The sequence below is a fragment of the Ursus americanus genome, chromosome 14 (genome assembly GCF_024610735.1).
Source record: "Ursus americanus isolate L20-20 chromosome 14, mUrsAme1.1.p, whole genome shotgun sequence".
Classification (NCBI taxonomy): Eukaryota; Metazoa; Chordata; class Mammalia; order Carnivora; family Ursidae; genus Ursus; species Ursus americanus.
This window is the reverse complement of record NC_142140.1, coordinates 54833748-54848229: the sequence shown is the minus strand read 5'-3', so window position 1 is coordinate 54848229 and position 14482 is coordinate 54833748. Positions and strand designations below refer to the sequence as shown.

The window sequence follows — 14482 nt, the reverse complement described above, 5'->3', positions numbered from 1 at the left end:
AGCTTTCTCTTTTCATGACGGCACGTCCTGGGCCCTCTGCACTGTCTCCAGGGACAGCACATGCCAGAGTCCTGAGAGAGGTGAGTGCCAGGCCTGTGCAGTGTAAAAAGACACGGAGGGTGAGAAGGGCCCTGAGTGCCAGCTGAGCCGGCAAGATTCTGTTCTGCAGACCACCAGAAGCCTGCAGAGGCCTGCTCATTTTCCAGCTGCCTCTTTCCTGCTGCCTCTTTCCAGCTGCCTCTTTCCTGCCCCTCTGCCCCTCAGTCCCAGGGCTCCAAGCACGGCTCAGCTGTCACGCTGCTCCTCCCACAGGCCACGTAGTTTCCAGCCTCCAGGTCTTTGACCTTTGCTGTTCCTCCACCCCCTGTGGCCAGGCAGGCTTCCCCACGTTCTTCGTCTAGTGCAGAAAGGGTTTTTCTCCCTCTCTGGGCGAGCCACACACCAGACGGGCATTCATGCAGCAAACAAAAGAACATACCAGACACTGTGCTAGGCCCATCAGGGATGTGTGACCTTGGGTGAGTAACCCCACTGCTCTGAGCCTCTGTTTGCTCATCTGCAAATGGGATTCATAAGAGAACCCCAGATCCCACCTTTTGGATCTGCTCTGAGTAATAGATGTGGCTCAATGCAGGGAACCCTCAAATGTACAAAGCTCAGAAAGAGCTCAAGAAGTAGCTGCTGTTACTAGCATGACCATATGTTGCTGCTTTTCCTGAGTGCTCCCAGAAGGGGACAAAGGACACTCAGCCATGTGGACCGGGGGTCAACCCTAACTCTGCTTCCTCGAACTGTGGGGCCTCAAAGGCTTTCCTGCTCTGAGCCATAGTCTTCTCTGTAATATGGAGGTAACAGCCATTCCTGCCACTGAGGATGGGCAGAAGGACGACACCTGTGAAAGCTCAGAACTAGGTAACCCTCGCTAAGGATGGACGCTCATGATTAGGAGGAGTGTAAAGGGCCTGATGTGATATCTGGCCCACTCTAGATGCAAAGTAAATGGAAACTGCTCTTCTTATGTGTATTTACTTTAAATCGTTTATTATATAACCCTGCTACCTGCTCTTCACTCAAAAACTCAGGATTTGCTTCTTCCAGGCTTACACAACATATCCCTCAAAACCAGCTGAGAGGTTGGTTTTGGTTTTGTTTTTTAACCTGACTCCCTTCAGGTCCCAGGTGCCTCCCTTTGAGGCTTCGGTTCAGAAATGTAACTGACAAGTCCGTTTTGTCCAGCAAGGGCTCCTTTTATTCATTCGGGGTGGGTTTTTGAAACGCAGTGCAACTTTATAAAGTCGAGGGTGCCAGGAAAGTGAGCCTGCCAGGTGCAGAGAAGCACAAGAAGCTTGCGGAACCTCCGAGCCCCGTGGGCGCCCTGGTTCACCTGTGGCTGCAGCTGCTGGCCCCCAAGGGGCCGGGTGGACCTCAGAACAAGATCGGGGTGCCTGCTCTGTCCGAAGCTCAGGACCACGTCCATCCGTCTGCATGTACCACAGTGTGCAAAACAACTAGAAAATATCTTCACATCGGCTCCGCTTGGTTGTCTGTTGCCCTAGGAAGCATTCCGGCCGTGCAGGAAGGGTCGGGCGGTTTCGTCCTTCCTAATACCAGGGTGTCACCAGCTGCCTCTGGCCCTGCTGGCCCGGCCTTCACACAGGTGTCTCTTCGGCCACCTTCTTCAGGAGTCCGGCTGCCAGCGAGGAGTGCTGGGCGCCCTCAGAGCCATCTGCATCCCGGATCTTCAGGCGAACTTTCTGGTTGGTCCTTCTCCACTCGGAGTACAGCTGGCAGTGATAGCGGAAGGAGACCTGCAGAGCAGGGTGAGGGTGGGTGGGAATGCCAGCCGCTGGTCTCCACCCCCAAGGGAGGGAACCTGAGCCCAGGTGGCACCTGCTTTGACCCAAACCAGGGCCGGGCTCGTGCTTCCAGAAGCAGAGACAGCATTCATACATCTCTCATATGGACTGTGAACACACACCCACTCACTCTCCTGGGAAAACTCCCCACTGGCATTCGGGACTGTGCAAAGTGAAGGGGTCGGTGGCAGGGAGCAAGGAGCTCCCTTTCTGTTTCTCTCAGGATGGGACTGAAGTGGTACAGCCTCTTGGAAGGGATTAAACGTCAACGGGTCAGAGCACTGCCGAAACTCAGAAGCCAGCAAGACATCCTTCGGTAGGCGAGTGGACTAATCAACGGTGGGACATCCAGACAAGGGCATATTTGCGCTAACAAGAAAGGAGCTCTCCAGCCATGAAAAGACATGGAAGAACCTCAAATGCAGGCCGCTAAGGGAAAGGACCCAGTCTGCAAGGCTACAGACTGTATGATTCCAACTCTGGGACATTCTGTAAGGATGAAACTATGGAGACGGTACAAGGATCGGTGGTGCCAGCAGTTGGGGAGTGGGCAGGGATGAACAGATGGAGCACAGAGGACTTTTAAGGCAGTGGGACTACTCTGTATGATATCGTAATGGTGGATACATTCATCGTCCATCTGCCCAAACCCCACCAAATGTACAGCACCAAGTATGAACCCTAATGTAAGCCACGGGCTCTGGATGATAGTGACGTGTCAATATAGGTTCCTCTGTTGTAACAAAGGTGCCCCTCTGCTGCATGGTGTTAGTGGGGGAAGCTGGGGATGGGGATGGGGATATACGAGAACTCTCTGGATCTTCTGCTCAACTTTGCTGTGAACCTGAAACCGCCCTAATGAATAAAGTCTATAAAAAAATTTTTTTAAATCAATGTCAATGGTTCATAGTCTTTGATCAAGCAAGTTCCAAGAGGCATTTGCACAGGTGGTACTCAAAGCACTGCTCATAACAGAAAAAAAAAAAAAGAAGAAGAAGGGGAAGAAAACATTGGAAAGAATCCTAGTGTCCATCTAAAGGGATTAGTTAAATAAATACGTTACATCCAGACCATGAATAACTGTTGGGTGGCTGCCTTTTTTTTTAAAGGACATTAGCAAAGTGAAAGCAAGCAGACTACAAAGCAGTACCTATGGTTTCATACTATTTGCATTAAAAAAAAAAAAAAAACCTGCTAGTGGATGCCAATCCTTATTGAGAAGGGAACGCTCCCACAGCTGGACAACAGTGGTTATACCTAAGAGGTGAGACTGGGGGCTCCTCTCTGGGCGAGGGTCCTGATGGCTGCCAGTCCAGTCCCTCTCAATCCCAGTGGCCTTCCCTCTCCATCTCTTCAGCTTCCTGTCTGTCTGTCTCTCTCCTCCTGCTCTTTCTCTCCCAGTCTTCTGGTCTCACTCTTCCTCTCACCCTCCTGCCCTCCCTCCTCTTCCCCCCCCCCCGCCCCGCCCCCAGCTAGTCTTGCTGAGCTCGTGGATTGCGGGGGCCTACACTCAATACTGCCAGTCAAGTGCCCTCATCTCTCGGGAGCACAGGCTCACACCTGATTCGTGGCTTCCCTGGACCTTGGCTGGGCTCAGAATCTGGAGCTCCATGAGATGCCGGGAATCGCTTCCGCCGGGACAGAGGCAGCGGCAGACAGGGAGGCCCCCAGGCCATTGCCCAAACCCCTGGCCTGCCTGCTCTGAACCAGAGACACCCAGATGCCTCCAGCTGGCAGCCACTCACCAGCGTCCAGAGGACGTAGATGGTGAACAGGGCAATGGTGAGTGCGATGAGCCCCACAGCCTCGAGCCGGCTGTGGAGCCGGAGGTGGTCCTGGGCCCCGCGCAGGCACAGCCAGCCCGAGATGGCAGCCAGCGGCGTGATGAACAGGAAGCATACCATGTCACAGCACAGCGTCCGCTTCTCTGTCCGAGGCCCCGGGTCCTTCAGCCACTGCGGGGGTGGGGGAGGAGCTGCTGAGGTGGGCTTCGTACCGCCCTCCCACGAATCCCAGCCTGAACCGGGACCTCCAGGCCTCGCGCCTCTGTCTGCAGACAGCCATCTTGATTGGCGGGCCCCGCGGGACCAGCGCCTCCCTCTGTCCTCTCCTTCCCTCACGTACTTACTGAGCCTACGATGAGCTCATGGGCCCTGCTCGGTGCCCCCATTGTACAGATAGGGGAAACTGAGGGCACAGAGGGACAGACTCATTTGTGCAAACTCACACAACTAGTCCCCCACAGAGCCAGGACTGCCGGCCGGGTGGGGGGGGTTTCTGGGGGGCCTTGCTGGGGGGTCTTGCCGCAGGGCCCTTGCTCCTGTAGCGGCTGTGCTACTCAGCCCGCCACAGACGAAGGAGCGAGAGAAGTGGGCTTCACTCGTGGTAATTCCAGTGAATGGAACAGAAAGGTCCGTGCCCTCCTGGAGCTCCCATGCTAGTGCAAGAGGTATGAAATGGGGTGGATGGTCAGGGAGGTGACAGCCGTGCTGAGGAGGAAACACTGAGTTGAACCGAATGAGCAGAAGCAGCTCTGTGAAGAACAGGCGAGACGACGCCCCAGGCTGTAGAACAGCAAATGCGGGGCCCTGATATGGGAGTATGTGGCCTGGGCAAAGTACATCAGGGAGGAGGCCCGTGTGGCTGGAGGGCGAGGCAAAGGGGGAGGGCTGCAGGCGGGGGCTGCCTCTCCCACCTTACGGTTCTCCTAAACGCCCAGCCCCCAGGGGGCCTGGGGCCTTTCCAGAAGCCCACCCTCAAGCCCAGCGACAGGACTCTGAAGCACTTAGCTGTACCCTTCAGAGCCAGGCCCGGAGGAGTCCGGAGGGCATCCATGCAGCCAACAGGGCTCTGGAGAGCAATGCAGCAGCCACCACGCCTGAGAATGCTCATCTTGGTCCTGACCCGTGCCTCTCAGGCTAAAGTCTAAGCTCCTGGGCACAGCCCACAAAGCCCAGAGTAGCTGCTACCACCTCCCCCAGGCCACTCTCCTCTTCCTGGAACTTGCTCCACTCCAGCCACCCAGGCTTCATCAAGAACACCAAACTCTTCCTGGCCTCAGGGCCTTTGCACTTCCTGTGCCCTCTTCCAGGACTGCCCTTCCCCAGGATGGGTCCTTGGCATTGCTGGCTCCTCATTCTCCAGGTCTCAGCTTCAGGGGTGACCGAACAGGGAGGGGCACAGGGTCTCGGGCCTGGTTCCCCACCCACATCTGCAGAATCTACCATGGCGGGGAAGAAGGAGGTCACCCTATAGAGCAGGATCCTCCTGGGCAGTCCCCCCCTCCGGCCCCATGCCCGTCTGCCTTCCCTCTGCCTGCTCCAACCTGGGGCTCCCAAGCATACCTCTGTGAGGGGCCGGGGCCGCTTCTCCACGGCAAACTCCGTGTGGCACAGCTCGCAGTAGCTGGTGTTGGACGAGGAAAGCCACCTCTCCAGACAGCTCTTGTGAACGGCACCCAGAGTACCAGTGCAGCCGCATGGAGAGAGCAGGCTCTCCCCGTTTGCTCCCTCGTGGCAGATCCGGCAGAAGGGACCATCGCTAGACACAGAGATCGAGCACATGAGCAACAACCAAGCTTCCTGCCTATGCCTGCCACGCTACCCACTGGATCACAAGCTCGGCAGTGGCCCTATGCTGCCACTTGGCAAACTCCTACTCATCCTTCAACGCCCAGCTCCAGACCTCCTTTCCTTTGTAAAGCTTTCCCAAGTTTCCAAAAGTGTAGCAACATGCTCCCTCCCCAGGGTTCCTGTGGCCCATTTTTAGGCCCAGGGTGAGCATCTCTTACACCTGCCCATCTAGTGTCTGCTCCTCCTTTTCCTGCAATACTCCTCCAACTGTCCTGGGCAACCAACCCACTCTCAACTCCCGGTCCTCAAGGACTAGAGCAGAGCTGACAACACCCCTGATGACCTCAGGCCGGACCAATCAGAACCCCACACACCCCTGGTCACCGGGACTGATTCAGGGAAAGGCATGTGTGAAGCAATCAGAGTCACTGTGAATTAATTCCTGAAATTCTTCCCCCCACCCCCAAACTCCAGAACTAGAGACAGCAAGGCTGATGTAAGTCTGGAGCTGGTGGCAGCGTCTGGTCCCCACGTGGAGTCTGTGAATGATGCCAAATGTAGGAAAGCAGAGCCAAGCAACAGGGAAAAACAGATTCTCAAGGACACCATCAGAGGCTCTGGATCTAGCCACACCTGAAGGCCACGCTACCTGAGAAACCTGTGCATCCAGGGAGAGTAGCTATCCTGCTCCTGTGTCCTAGTTAGGCTCAGAAGACAGACATAACAAGCGTCCTCAGGAAGCCACTTCAGGGAAGCCTCAGCCCCAGCCCAGTCTCTGGGGATATTGGGTCCTTCCTAGGGCAGCTCAGGGCTGGGGGTGTGGCCTTGGTGGCCGCAGAGGCTGTCCAGCACATGAGTCATTGTTTTCCAGACATTTCTGCCCAGAGAGTGGACTGCAGGAACACATGAAGGAGGCAGAGCAGGAGGGCTGTTTCCCAGATAACAGCAGTTTCCCCTGAGAAACTGTGTTCTATCCTCTCCTCAGCGTCTCCTGCTGTGGGGCAGAGCCTGGCTGCTTTGAAGCCAAAACCTCATGGCTACTTTCTTGTCAGTCCTATGCCGGGGCTGCTGCCGTGCCCTATGATTTCAAAAGGCTGTACTGGGCTCCACCCTAATCCCACAGCGCCCCTGCCCAGAGTTAACAGGAAAGGAATCCCTGCTCCGGAAGCCAACCCCAGGAAGTAGAAGGGACGAGAACCTTGAGGAAGAGCCATGTCGGTTTGGGGTTTGTCCCAGGGAACCCTCCTTTTTGGAAAAGCCACTTTGGAGAACACAAAACAAAATGAAACCTGACATCTTGTTGGGCACTTATTAAGGACCGTGAATCTGTTATTCCCCCAGGGAACCTGCGAGAAAGGTGCTCTTTTGCCCTCCTTTCACAGATGGGGAAATTGAGGCACGAAGGGGTGACCCCGTTTGCGTGAACTCACACGGCTAGTAGCCCGCGAAGCTGGGGTGTGAACCCAGGACGTCTTGCTCCAGGGCCCGTGCCCCCTTAGCGGCTATGCTACACTGCCTGTTCCAGACGGCAGGACAAGAGAAATGGGCTTCGCTCATGAAATTCTGGCAGGAAAATAACGCAAATGGCACAGATGAGAAGGAAATGGGCTGGGGGTGGGGGTAGGGGAGTGTCACTGGAGCTGCCCCTGGCACACTCCAAGAACAAGAGAAGGGAGAGTGTGGGCTGGGAAGCCACAGAAGCCATATGGAAGAGGCAGCAGGGGAAGGCCAGGGGGAAGGGCCGGGGGTGCAGAAATGCTCCGGGAAGCTTCGAGGAGGGCCTGGGTTTGCTCACGGACTGGTGGGCAGAGCGCCGAAGGCTCAAGAGGATGAGAACCCTTTGGACAAACAGCAGCCTTCTCTCTGGGAGGGTGGTTCCGCCCTGGTTCTCAGCCTGGGCAGGTTTGGGACGAGCTGTGTCAAAACTCAGAGGGGAGGAGCGCCTGGCTGTCTCAGTCAGTGGAGCCTGTGATTCTTGTTCCCGGGGTCATGAGTTCGAGCCCCACGTTGGGTACAGAGATTACTTAAAAAAAAAAAAAAGTCAGAGGGGAGATGCCATGAGCAAAGAGGCCATGGGGCAGATCAAGAGGGCCTAGTGGTCTCGTGGGCATGGCTGTCCTGACCATCAGTGGGGTCACAGAGGGACTCTCTGCTCCCTGCTGCTTACCCTGCCTCTGAGGACCGCTAGACTGGCTGGTGGGACTGAACGAGCTTCTCCCGTTCCAACCCAAGCAGGAACCCTGGGTTCAAGCTTCAGCAATGCTCAGTGACACTGGCAGGTGTCTGCCTCCCGCTGGGCCTCGGTTTTCCCAGATATCAGGAGGGAGGGTGGGACAAAGTGGGGTCAGCTCACTCAGTGCCCCTCAGGCACCCGTGTAGGGAGACCCTAGCTTTGGTCAGCCTCTTCCCAGGCCCCCTCCCCCACCAAATGTCCCCTCGCTCCCAGCCTGGCTTGCCCAGCATAGACTCTGTCCTGCCTTCAAGGGGGCTGATGGAGATGTGGGCATACAAACCCACAGCCCAGAGGAGGCCCAGGAGAACTCTCCATATCATCTGGGCTTCCTGCCGGAAGTGACGCCAGGCAGAGACTTGGAGGGTGAATGGCAGTGAGCTCCCTCCAAAGCACTGCAAGGCCTCCCATCTGCTGCTTTTGATGTTGGAATGAACAGCTTATGAATTAATTCTGACACAGGTCACAACACGGATGAATCCTGACGACATGAAGCTCGGTGAAACAAGCCAGTCACAGAAAGACGAACACTATGCAACCCCGTACTTCTAGGAACTCCCTGGAGGAGTCACAGTCATAGATGGAGAGGAGATGGTGGGTGTGGGCTGGGGGAGGGGGCGGGGAGTCCATGCTTCATGGGGCCAGAGTCTCAGTTTGGGAACACGAGAAAGTTCTAGAGACAGATGGCGGGGGGGGGGGGGGTTGCATCACAGTGTGAGGGTACCACTGAACTAACTGTACACTTAAAAACTGTTACAATGGCACATTTTAGGTTATCTATATTTTACCACAATTTAAAAAAACTGGAAAAGAACTTAGGAATGAAATCTTCGTAGATAAACCTAACGACAATGTGGAAAACTTGAAAAATTAAAAAGAAAAAAGATACCACTCACAGTCTTGTTCCCTTAGCCACCCTGGTGGCTGTCTGAAATCCAGAGTTAAAATGGATTCAGATCTGTGTGGGGTGCACTTCAAACTCTTTTCCTTAGAAACGATGACAAGTTGGCAAACCAGGCAGGGCAGCTCACACAGGGGTCTGGAAGGCCCGCACCCGGTCTTAAATACTTTTATTAAATGCATACGAGGTGGCAAACCCGCGGGCAGACCCCGTATGCGGACCAGCAAGGGACTCTCGATGCGGAAGGGACAATGCGATGAGGAAGGTGTCCCCATCTCCGAGAGACGAGGGTAAAGTAACCTGTCCCGGGTCCCGGAGCGAGACGGGCTGCCCAGCAGGATGTGAGCCCAGGTGCTACGAATCCACAGCCCCTCTGCAAACCACTTCCTTATCATGGCTCTCCAAACTATGAGCTACTCCCCACCATCCGATCTTCCGATTTCACCTGACAATCTGGAATTTCCACTTTTCCTAGAGAACCAGACCCGGCCAGCCGGAGCCTCTGTGTCTGCACGGCAGTTATGACTGGGGCCCCTTTCCCTGGTTTATTTGCTCACCTGGTCCCTCTAGATGGTTGGATTTCTTTTTTTTTTTTTTTTTAAGATTTTATTTATTTATTTGACAGAGAGAGAGACAGCCAGCGAGAGAGGGAACACAAGCAGGGGGAGTGGGAGAGGAAGAAGCAGGCTCCCAGTGGAGGAGCCCGATGTGGGGCTCGATCCCATAAGGCCAGGATCACGCCCTGAGCGGAAGGCAGACTCTTAACAGCTGTGCCAGACAGGCGCCCCTAGATGGTTGGATTTCTGACCGCAGACTGGGAGAAGATCACTCGGCAAGAGTAAAGCGAGTGAAGGCAAAGACACCTGCTCGGTCGCCACTCACCTTGACGTGTCCAAGGCTCGGATGACAGTTGAGAGGAGCCGGCCATCCCTTGAAGTCACCTGCGCCACGTACTGGGGTGGCCCGAGGCCAGTGGCCTCCACGACCTTGGAGAAGGCAGGGCTGCCAGAGCAGTCACACAGGGAGCCAGGGAGGTGGCAGCAGTCACCCGTCGTCATGGCCACAGGGAGCCCTGTGTCCTCAGGGCCTGAGGCCCATGGTCCCAGGAGCCTGGGGAGAGGCCAGCAGGGAGGTTAAGGACAAGGTTATCGAGCCAAACACCGACCGGGGTTTGACTCCAGCTCTCAGAGCCTCAGTTGCCCAATCTGTAAAATGGGGCTCTGTAGGGGGCTGTGGGGGATTCAATGAGATGCCACTTGCAACTCAGCCCAGGCCTGGCGCACAGTAGGGGCTTGGTTATATTATAGCTAACCCTCCTGAGAAAGGCCAGCCAGGTCCAGCCCCTCAAGGCTTGTAGGCCACCCCCAACATCACCTCTCTAGACACGGTAAGGGCCTCCAAACAGTTGCGGAGTGTCTGCTGTGTGGCAGGCCCTGTGCTTGGGGCTTTCCTGGGCTACAACCATGCCCGCTGACCACCTAGACACTTGCTCTCTATGGACTGGACTTCTGGGGCTGGGCTCAGAGCATGTGAGCCTGGCTTGGACCAGGGCAGAACTGAGCTAGAAACCTGGCCGAACAGACCAGGATGGGGCATCGTTTGATACCTCCTTGAGACCTCAGGCCATCAGGAAAATGACGCAGGCTGGGGGGCTTGGGCAGCCTCTGCTCCTACCACAGCAGGTGCTCCAAACCGCGCCCGTGTCCTTGAGGAGAAGCAGCACGAGATGGCTGGGGACCTCGGCAGCGACCTCAAGTCTGCCCAGGGTGTGGGGCTTCAGCATTTTCTGCCCTCTGCCTTAGGGTCTCCCCGCCATAAGGAACCCTTGGCAGCCTTCACCTTCACCCCAGAAGGAGCCAGTGGGACTTTGTGTGTTTCCCCTGAGAAGTTCCTGTAAGTAACAGAGGCAACACAGGAACCCTGGAGCCAAGGGTCCCTGGACTGATCTTGTCTTATCCTCAGGCCTCTGTCTCCAGGAGCTGAGGCCCAGAGACGCCAGAAACAGTCACTGAGGCACCCCCTAGTCAGCTTTTACCAACCCCTGCCGGCCAAATCTGACACCTAAGAGAGAAGGGGAAGAGCCAGCCAAAGTGATTGACTAACCCTTCGCACCAAGGCCATCATCTCCCAGTGGGTCAGCACCCTCTGAACAGCTCAGCCAGAAGCCTTCCTGGCCCACCATGCCCTTCTGAGCCTCTACAGTTGGGCCGCTGCCAGCCAGATAAGAAAGTATCAGCCCAGAGGCAGGAGAAGCAGGGAGGAAGACTGCATGGCCCAGATAACATCCTCGGGGCAGCGGTGGCGGGGGCCTGGCATGTTGTGTACTCCGAGGAACTTCCGGCTCAGAGGTCAACAGGGCAGCCTCTGGGCTCGCCGACAGAATGCATGCAGAGGGGAATCCATTCTTCCCACCCCTCCAAGCATCAGCCTTAACATTCCTGCAAGGAATTGGGCGCTACAAGAATCATCACAGCTCCCGTAATATTAAGTTCTGCCATTTCTGTTACTATGGGGGGGGCGGGGGAGACTCATCAGTAAATCTGCCAAAGCAAGGCCTGAAAATCACCAAAATTGTGACAGCAGCTATGGTTCGTTAAGGACCTACCCCATGCTGGGTACTGAGAAGCTCGCTGAACTCTAAACAGTTGCCCTAAGTGTCCCCTTCAAAGATCACCTGCCCGGAGACGCCTTCCCTGACCACGCTGGCCAAAGCGCCATTGGTGACCACATTACTGCGCTCATGGAATGTGCCCCTCCCTGAAGTGCTCTTATTTCTTCACCCTCGGTGAGCTCGGGGAAGGGGGGACTGGGTTGGACATGCACTCTGCCGTCCCTGGTGCCTGCCCTGTGTCGGGCACAAAGTCGCTGCGTCTCATTTCTCAGCCACTACCCTGTGTAGGAGCGAGAGGGGAGAAGAACCCTCCTGACCCCCATACCTTGGCCTGCCAGGCCCGTGGTGGGAATCAGAGATGTCTAGAGGCTAGAGGTTTGTGCAAACCACAGAAGCCTGGGCTTGGAAGGGGCCAAACTCAAGGCTGGACCCAGCTCTGGGGCTGCTGGGCTGGGCAAGTGAGCCAGTGCCTCAAGTGAACTTGGCCCAGTGCCTGGGGGACAGATATCACTGAGTCTTCACATAAGTCTAACAATGGCCCTCATTTGACAGGTGAGGAGACCGAGGCTCAGAGAGGGGCAGCTACTTGCCCAAGATCACACAGCTAAGAAGGGACAGGACCAAGATTTTAACTTAGTCCAGTGAGTGGGTCTGGGACTCAAAGACCTGGATTCTTTTAAGTCTTGACTCTGTCACTGATGCTGTGTGTCCAGGGACAAGCCACTTTGCCTCTCTGGGCCTCATCCTTCTCTTTTGTCAAATAAGTTGATGGAGCTGGTGGACTTTGCTGAGGGACTTCTTGAGAAGAAGCCCCCAAGCGCGATTCCTCCAGCAAAGCTTGTCCTTGTCTAGGCCCATCTGGGGTGGTGCTGGGGCAATAAAACCTGCCCAGCCTCCTTTCCCCGAGGGCAAGAAACTAAAGGGAGAGGAGTCAGAGAGCCCTACTGGTGCCCATTCGGGCAAACTGCTTCACTCTCTGGACCTCAGTTTTCTCGTCTGTAAAATGGAGGTCATAACAACATGCAGGTCATACAGCCCTAATTATTAATAAGTCAGTAAATATTAGCTCTTCTTAATGATTACTGCCATCAGCTTACAGAACCGTTAGAGGGTTTGATGAGACAAGGCACAGCCAGAGCCTGGCACACAGTAAGTGCGCAGTAGATAATGTTATTATTTTTAGGAGAAATGTGGAGCCTGTAAAATGCATTCATTCCTCTTGGCTCACCAGAGAGAGGCTCCTGTGTGTCCTTCAGTCCTTGCATGCCCCTGCACTGGAGGCCAGGTTTAAGCCCAGCTCTGCTCTCCTTTGCTGAATGGCCCCGGGGGGAAAAGACTTCTCTGAGCCTCAATTTCTTCATCAACAGGGAACACTTCTCGAACTTCCACCTATTATGGTCCCTAGAGGACTAAATAAGCGAATCATATAAATTCTGGCTACCCTGTTTTGAGCACCCACTAACAGCCAGGCACTCTGCTAAGCAAGTCCTTTGTAGACAGTGCCTGGGTCATTATAATATTTACTATTTTCCAGGCAGAGCCCCACTGGGAAGGAGGTTGAGGAAGGCGCTTATTAACAGCCTACTGTGTGCAAGGGTCTCTCCTCATCCGCCACCTTCTGAATTCTCCATTAGGTTGGTGCTGGGATGACCCGGTTTCACAGAGGGGGAAACCGAGGCTCGGAGAGGCACCTACTGTGTGCCGGGCTTCGGGATCTTCCCGCCGTCCTCGAGACGGGAATTGCGATCCCTGGTTCCGGGGAAGGCTGAGGCCGAGGGTCTGAGCCTGATCGTCCCGCTCGGGAGACAGGCTCGGGCCTCGAACCCGGGGCCCGCCCGCGGACCCGCGACCCCCCCACCAGCACACCCGCCTGCCCGTGCCTACCTGACCCGCGGCCGGGCCGGGCGGCCGCGCAGGCCCCTCCGCTAGCCCCGGCCCCGTTCCCGGCCCGGCCGGTCCCGTCACCGCCGCTAGCTCCGCTCCGGCCGGCACCTGCGTCCGGACACCGCCCGCCGAGCCGACGGTGCCACGGACCAATGGCGACCGCCTCTCGCCCGCACTAGCCAGTCCCCGTGCACGTCCCGCCCTGGGAGGCGGGGCCGGAGGCGACAGGGACGTCCTGGGCCGTACAGGCTCCGCGGCGCCGCAGCTGCTGGCTCCGCCCCCGCAGCGTCTTAACTCCGCCCCCAGCTCCGGCTCCACCCCCAACCATGATCCCGCCCCATCCCGGCAGGGTGCGCGAGCGGGGTTGGTGGCGCCACCTGCCGACGACCAGTGCTAACTAACCGTTACAGACTTGAACGTGATACCCAGCTAAGGGACTTGTAAGTGTTCATCACCTCCCTTAATGAGGAACCATATGATCACGCTTTACAGCGGGAGAACGGCAGCCTAGAGAGGTTAAGGGGCCGTGGAAGAGCCTAAAGTTAATGTCTATTCATCATTCACTTGCTCATTCATTCACACAATAGATTCATTCGCTAGATGTAATAAACATCAGTAAGAGGGCCTGTTATGAGCCAGGCACTGTACTAGGCTCTGCGGACACAGGGTTGAGTAAAACAAATATCGTTGCCTTCATGGACCTTAATCTAGGGAATTAACCACTTGTGTAATTAATTATTAATTACAAAAGTAGGGGCGCCTGGGTGGCACAGCGGTTAAGCGTCTGCCTTCGGCTCAGGGCGTGATCCTGGCGTTGTGGGATCAAGCCCCACATCAGGCTCCTCCGCTATGAGCCTGCTTCTTCCTCTCCCACTCCCCCTGCTTGTGTTCCCTCTCTCGCTGGCTGTCTCTATCTCTGTCAAATAAATAAATAAAATCTTTAAAAAAAATTATTAATTACAAAAGTAATAAATTGTAGCAAGTAAGGGGGCATATCAAGGAATAATTTGGAAGGTCCAAGAATACTTCCTTGAGGAAGAAGCACTTGAACTGACAACTAAGACAGAGCAGAGGTGAGCTAAGAGAAAAGAGGGGAGAAGAATCCCAGGCAGAGAGTTCAGGCACATGCAAAGAGCCCAAGGCAGGATGGAGAATTGCTTCAGTACTCCTCTCCCCTCCTGCCCTGCCTTTATGGAATACATAGAGCAATTTGAATACCTCAGTTACATTCTGTTGTGTTGTACTAGCTTTATTTTTCAAAAGTGAAAAGATAAATCATAACATTGTTTAAAAGGTTAGAAGGAGGAAGGGGACAGAGATACAAGTTAGACTTTTAAAAATATACCTTGTTTTATGTATTTGGCTTTAAAACCATGTAAAATATCATATATAATTATAAAACAAAATTTAAAATGTAAAGGTGGCCAC

At 55.2% G+C, this 14482-nt stretch overlaps 1 protein-coding gene across 3 annotated transcripts; it reads right to left on the bottom strand.

Annotated features, from left to right (window-relative positions):
* Positions 1-1226: 1226 nt before the first annotated feature.
* MARCHF2 (membrane associated ring-CH-type finger 2) lies at positions 1227-13211 on the bottom strand. 3 transcript variants are annotated; one of them, XM_045774373.2, is made up of 6 exons: positions 13055-13202; positions 12399-12579; positions 9442-9669; positions 5201-5396; positions 3602-3811; positions 1227-1808 (listed from the first exon to the last, which is right to left on the bottom strand). In XM_045774373.2, the coding sequence occupies exons 3-6, from the start codon at positions 9615-9617 to the stop codon at positions 1650-1652; spliced, it is 741 nt and encodes a 246-aa protein (XP_045630329.1). In that variant the 5' UTR covers positions 9618-9669; positions 12399-12579; positions 13055-13202; the 3' UTR covers positions 1227-1649. The 3 variants fall into 3 exon arrangements, with proteins under 3 accessions (XP_045630329.1, XP_045630328.1, XP_045630330.1); XM_045774372.2 differs by lacking the exon at positions 12399-12579 and having other exon boundaries at positions 13055-13211; XM_045774374.2 differs by lacking the exons at positions 3602-3811; positions 12399-12579 and having other exon boundaries at positions 13055-13211.
* Positions 13212-14482: the final 1271 nt, after the last annotated feature.

What these genes read in the sequence shown, in the direction of transcription:
- MARCHF2 (XM_045774372.2), bottom strand. Translation starts at nt 9,617, where the DNA reads ATGACGACGGGTGACTGCTGCCACCTCCCTGGCTCCCTGTGTGACTGC. An exon ending in GGCCCCGGCCCCTCACAGAG is followed by an intron (nt 3,812 to 5,200) that starts GTATGCTTGGGA and finishes CCACCCCCGCAG; the next exon opens with TGGCTGAAGGACCCGGGGCC. An exon ending in TCTACGTCCTCTGGACGCTG is followed by an intron (nt 1,809 to 3,601) that starts GTGAGTGGCTGC and finishes CCTGCTCTGCAG; the next exon opens with GTCTCCTTCCGCTATCACTG.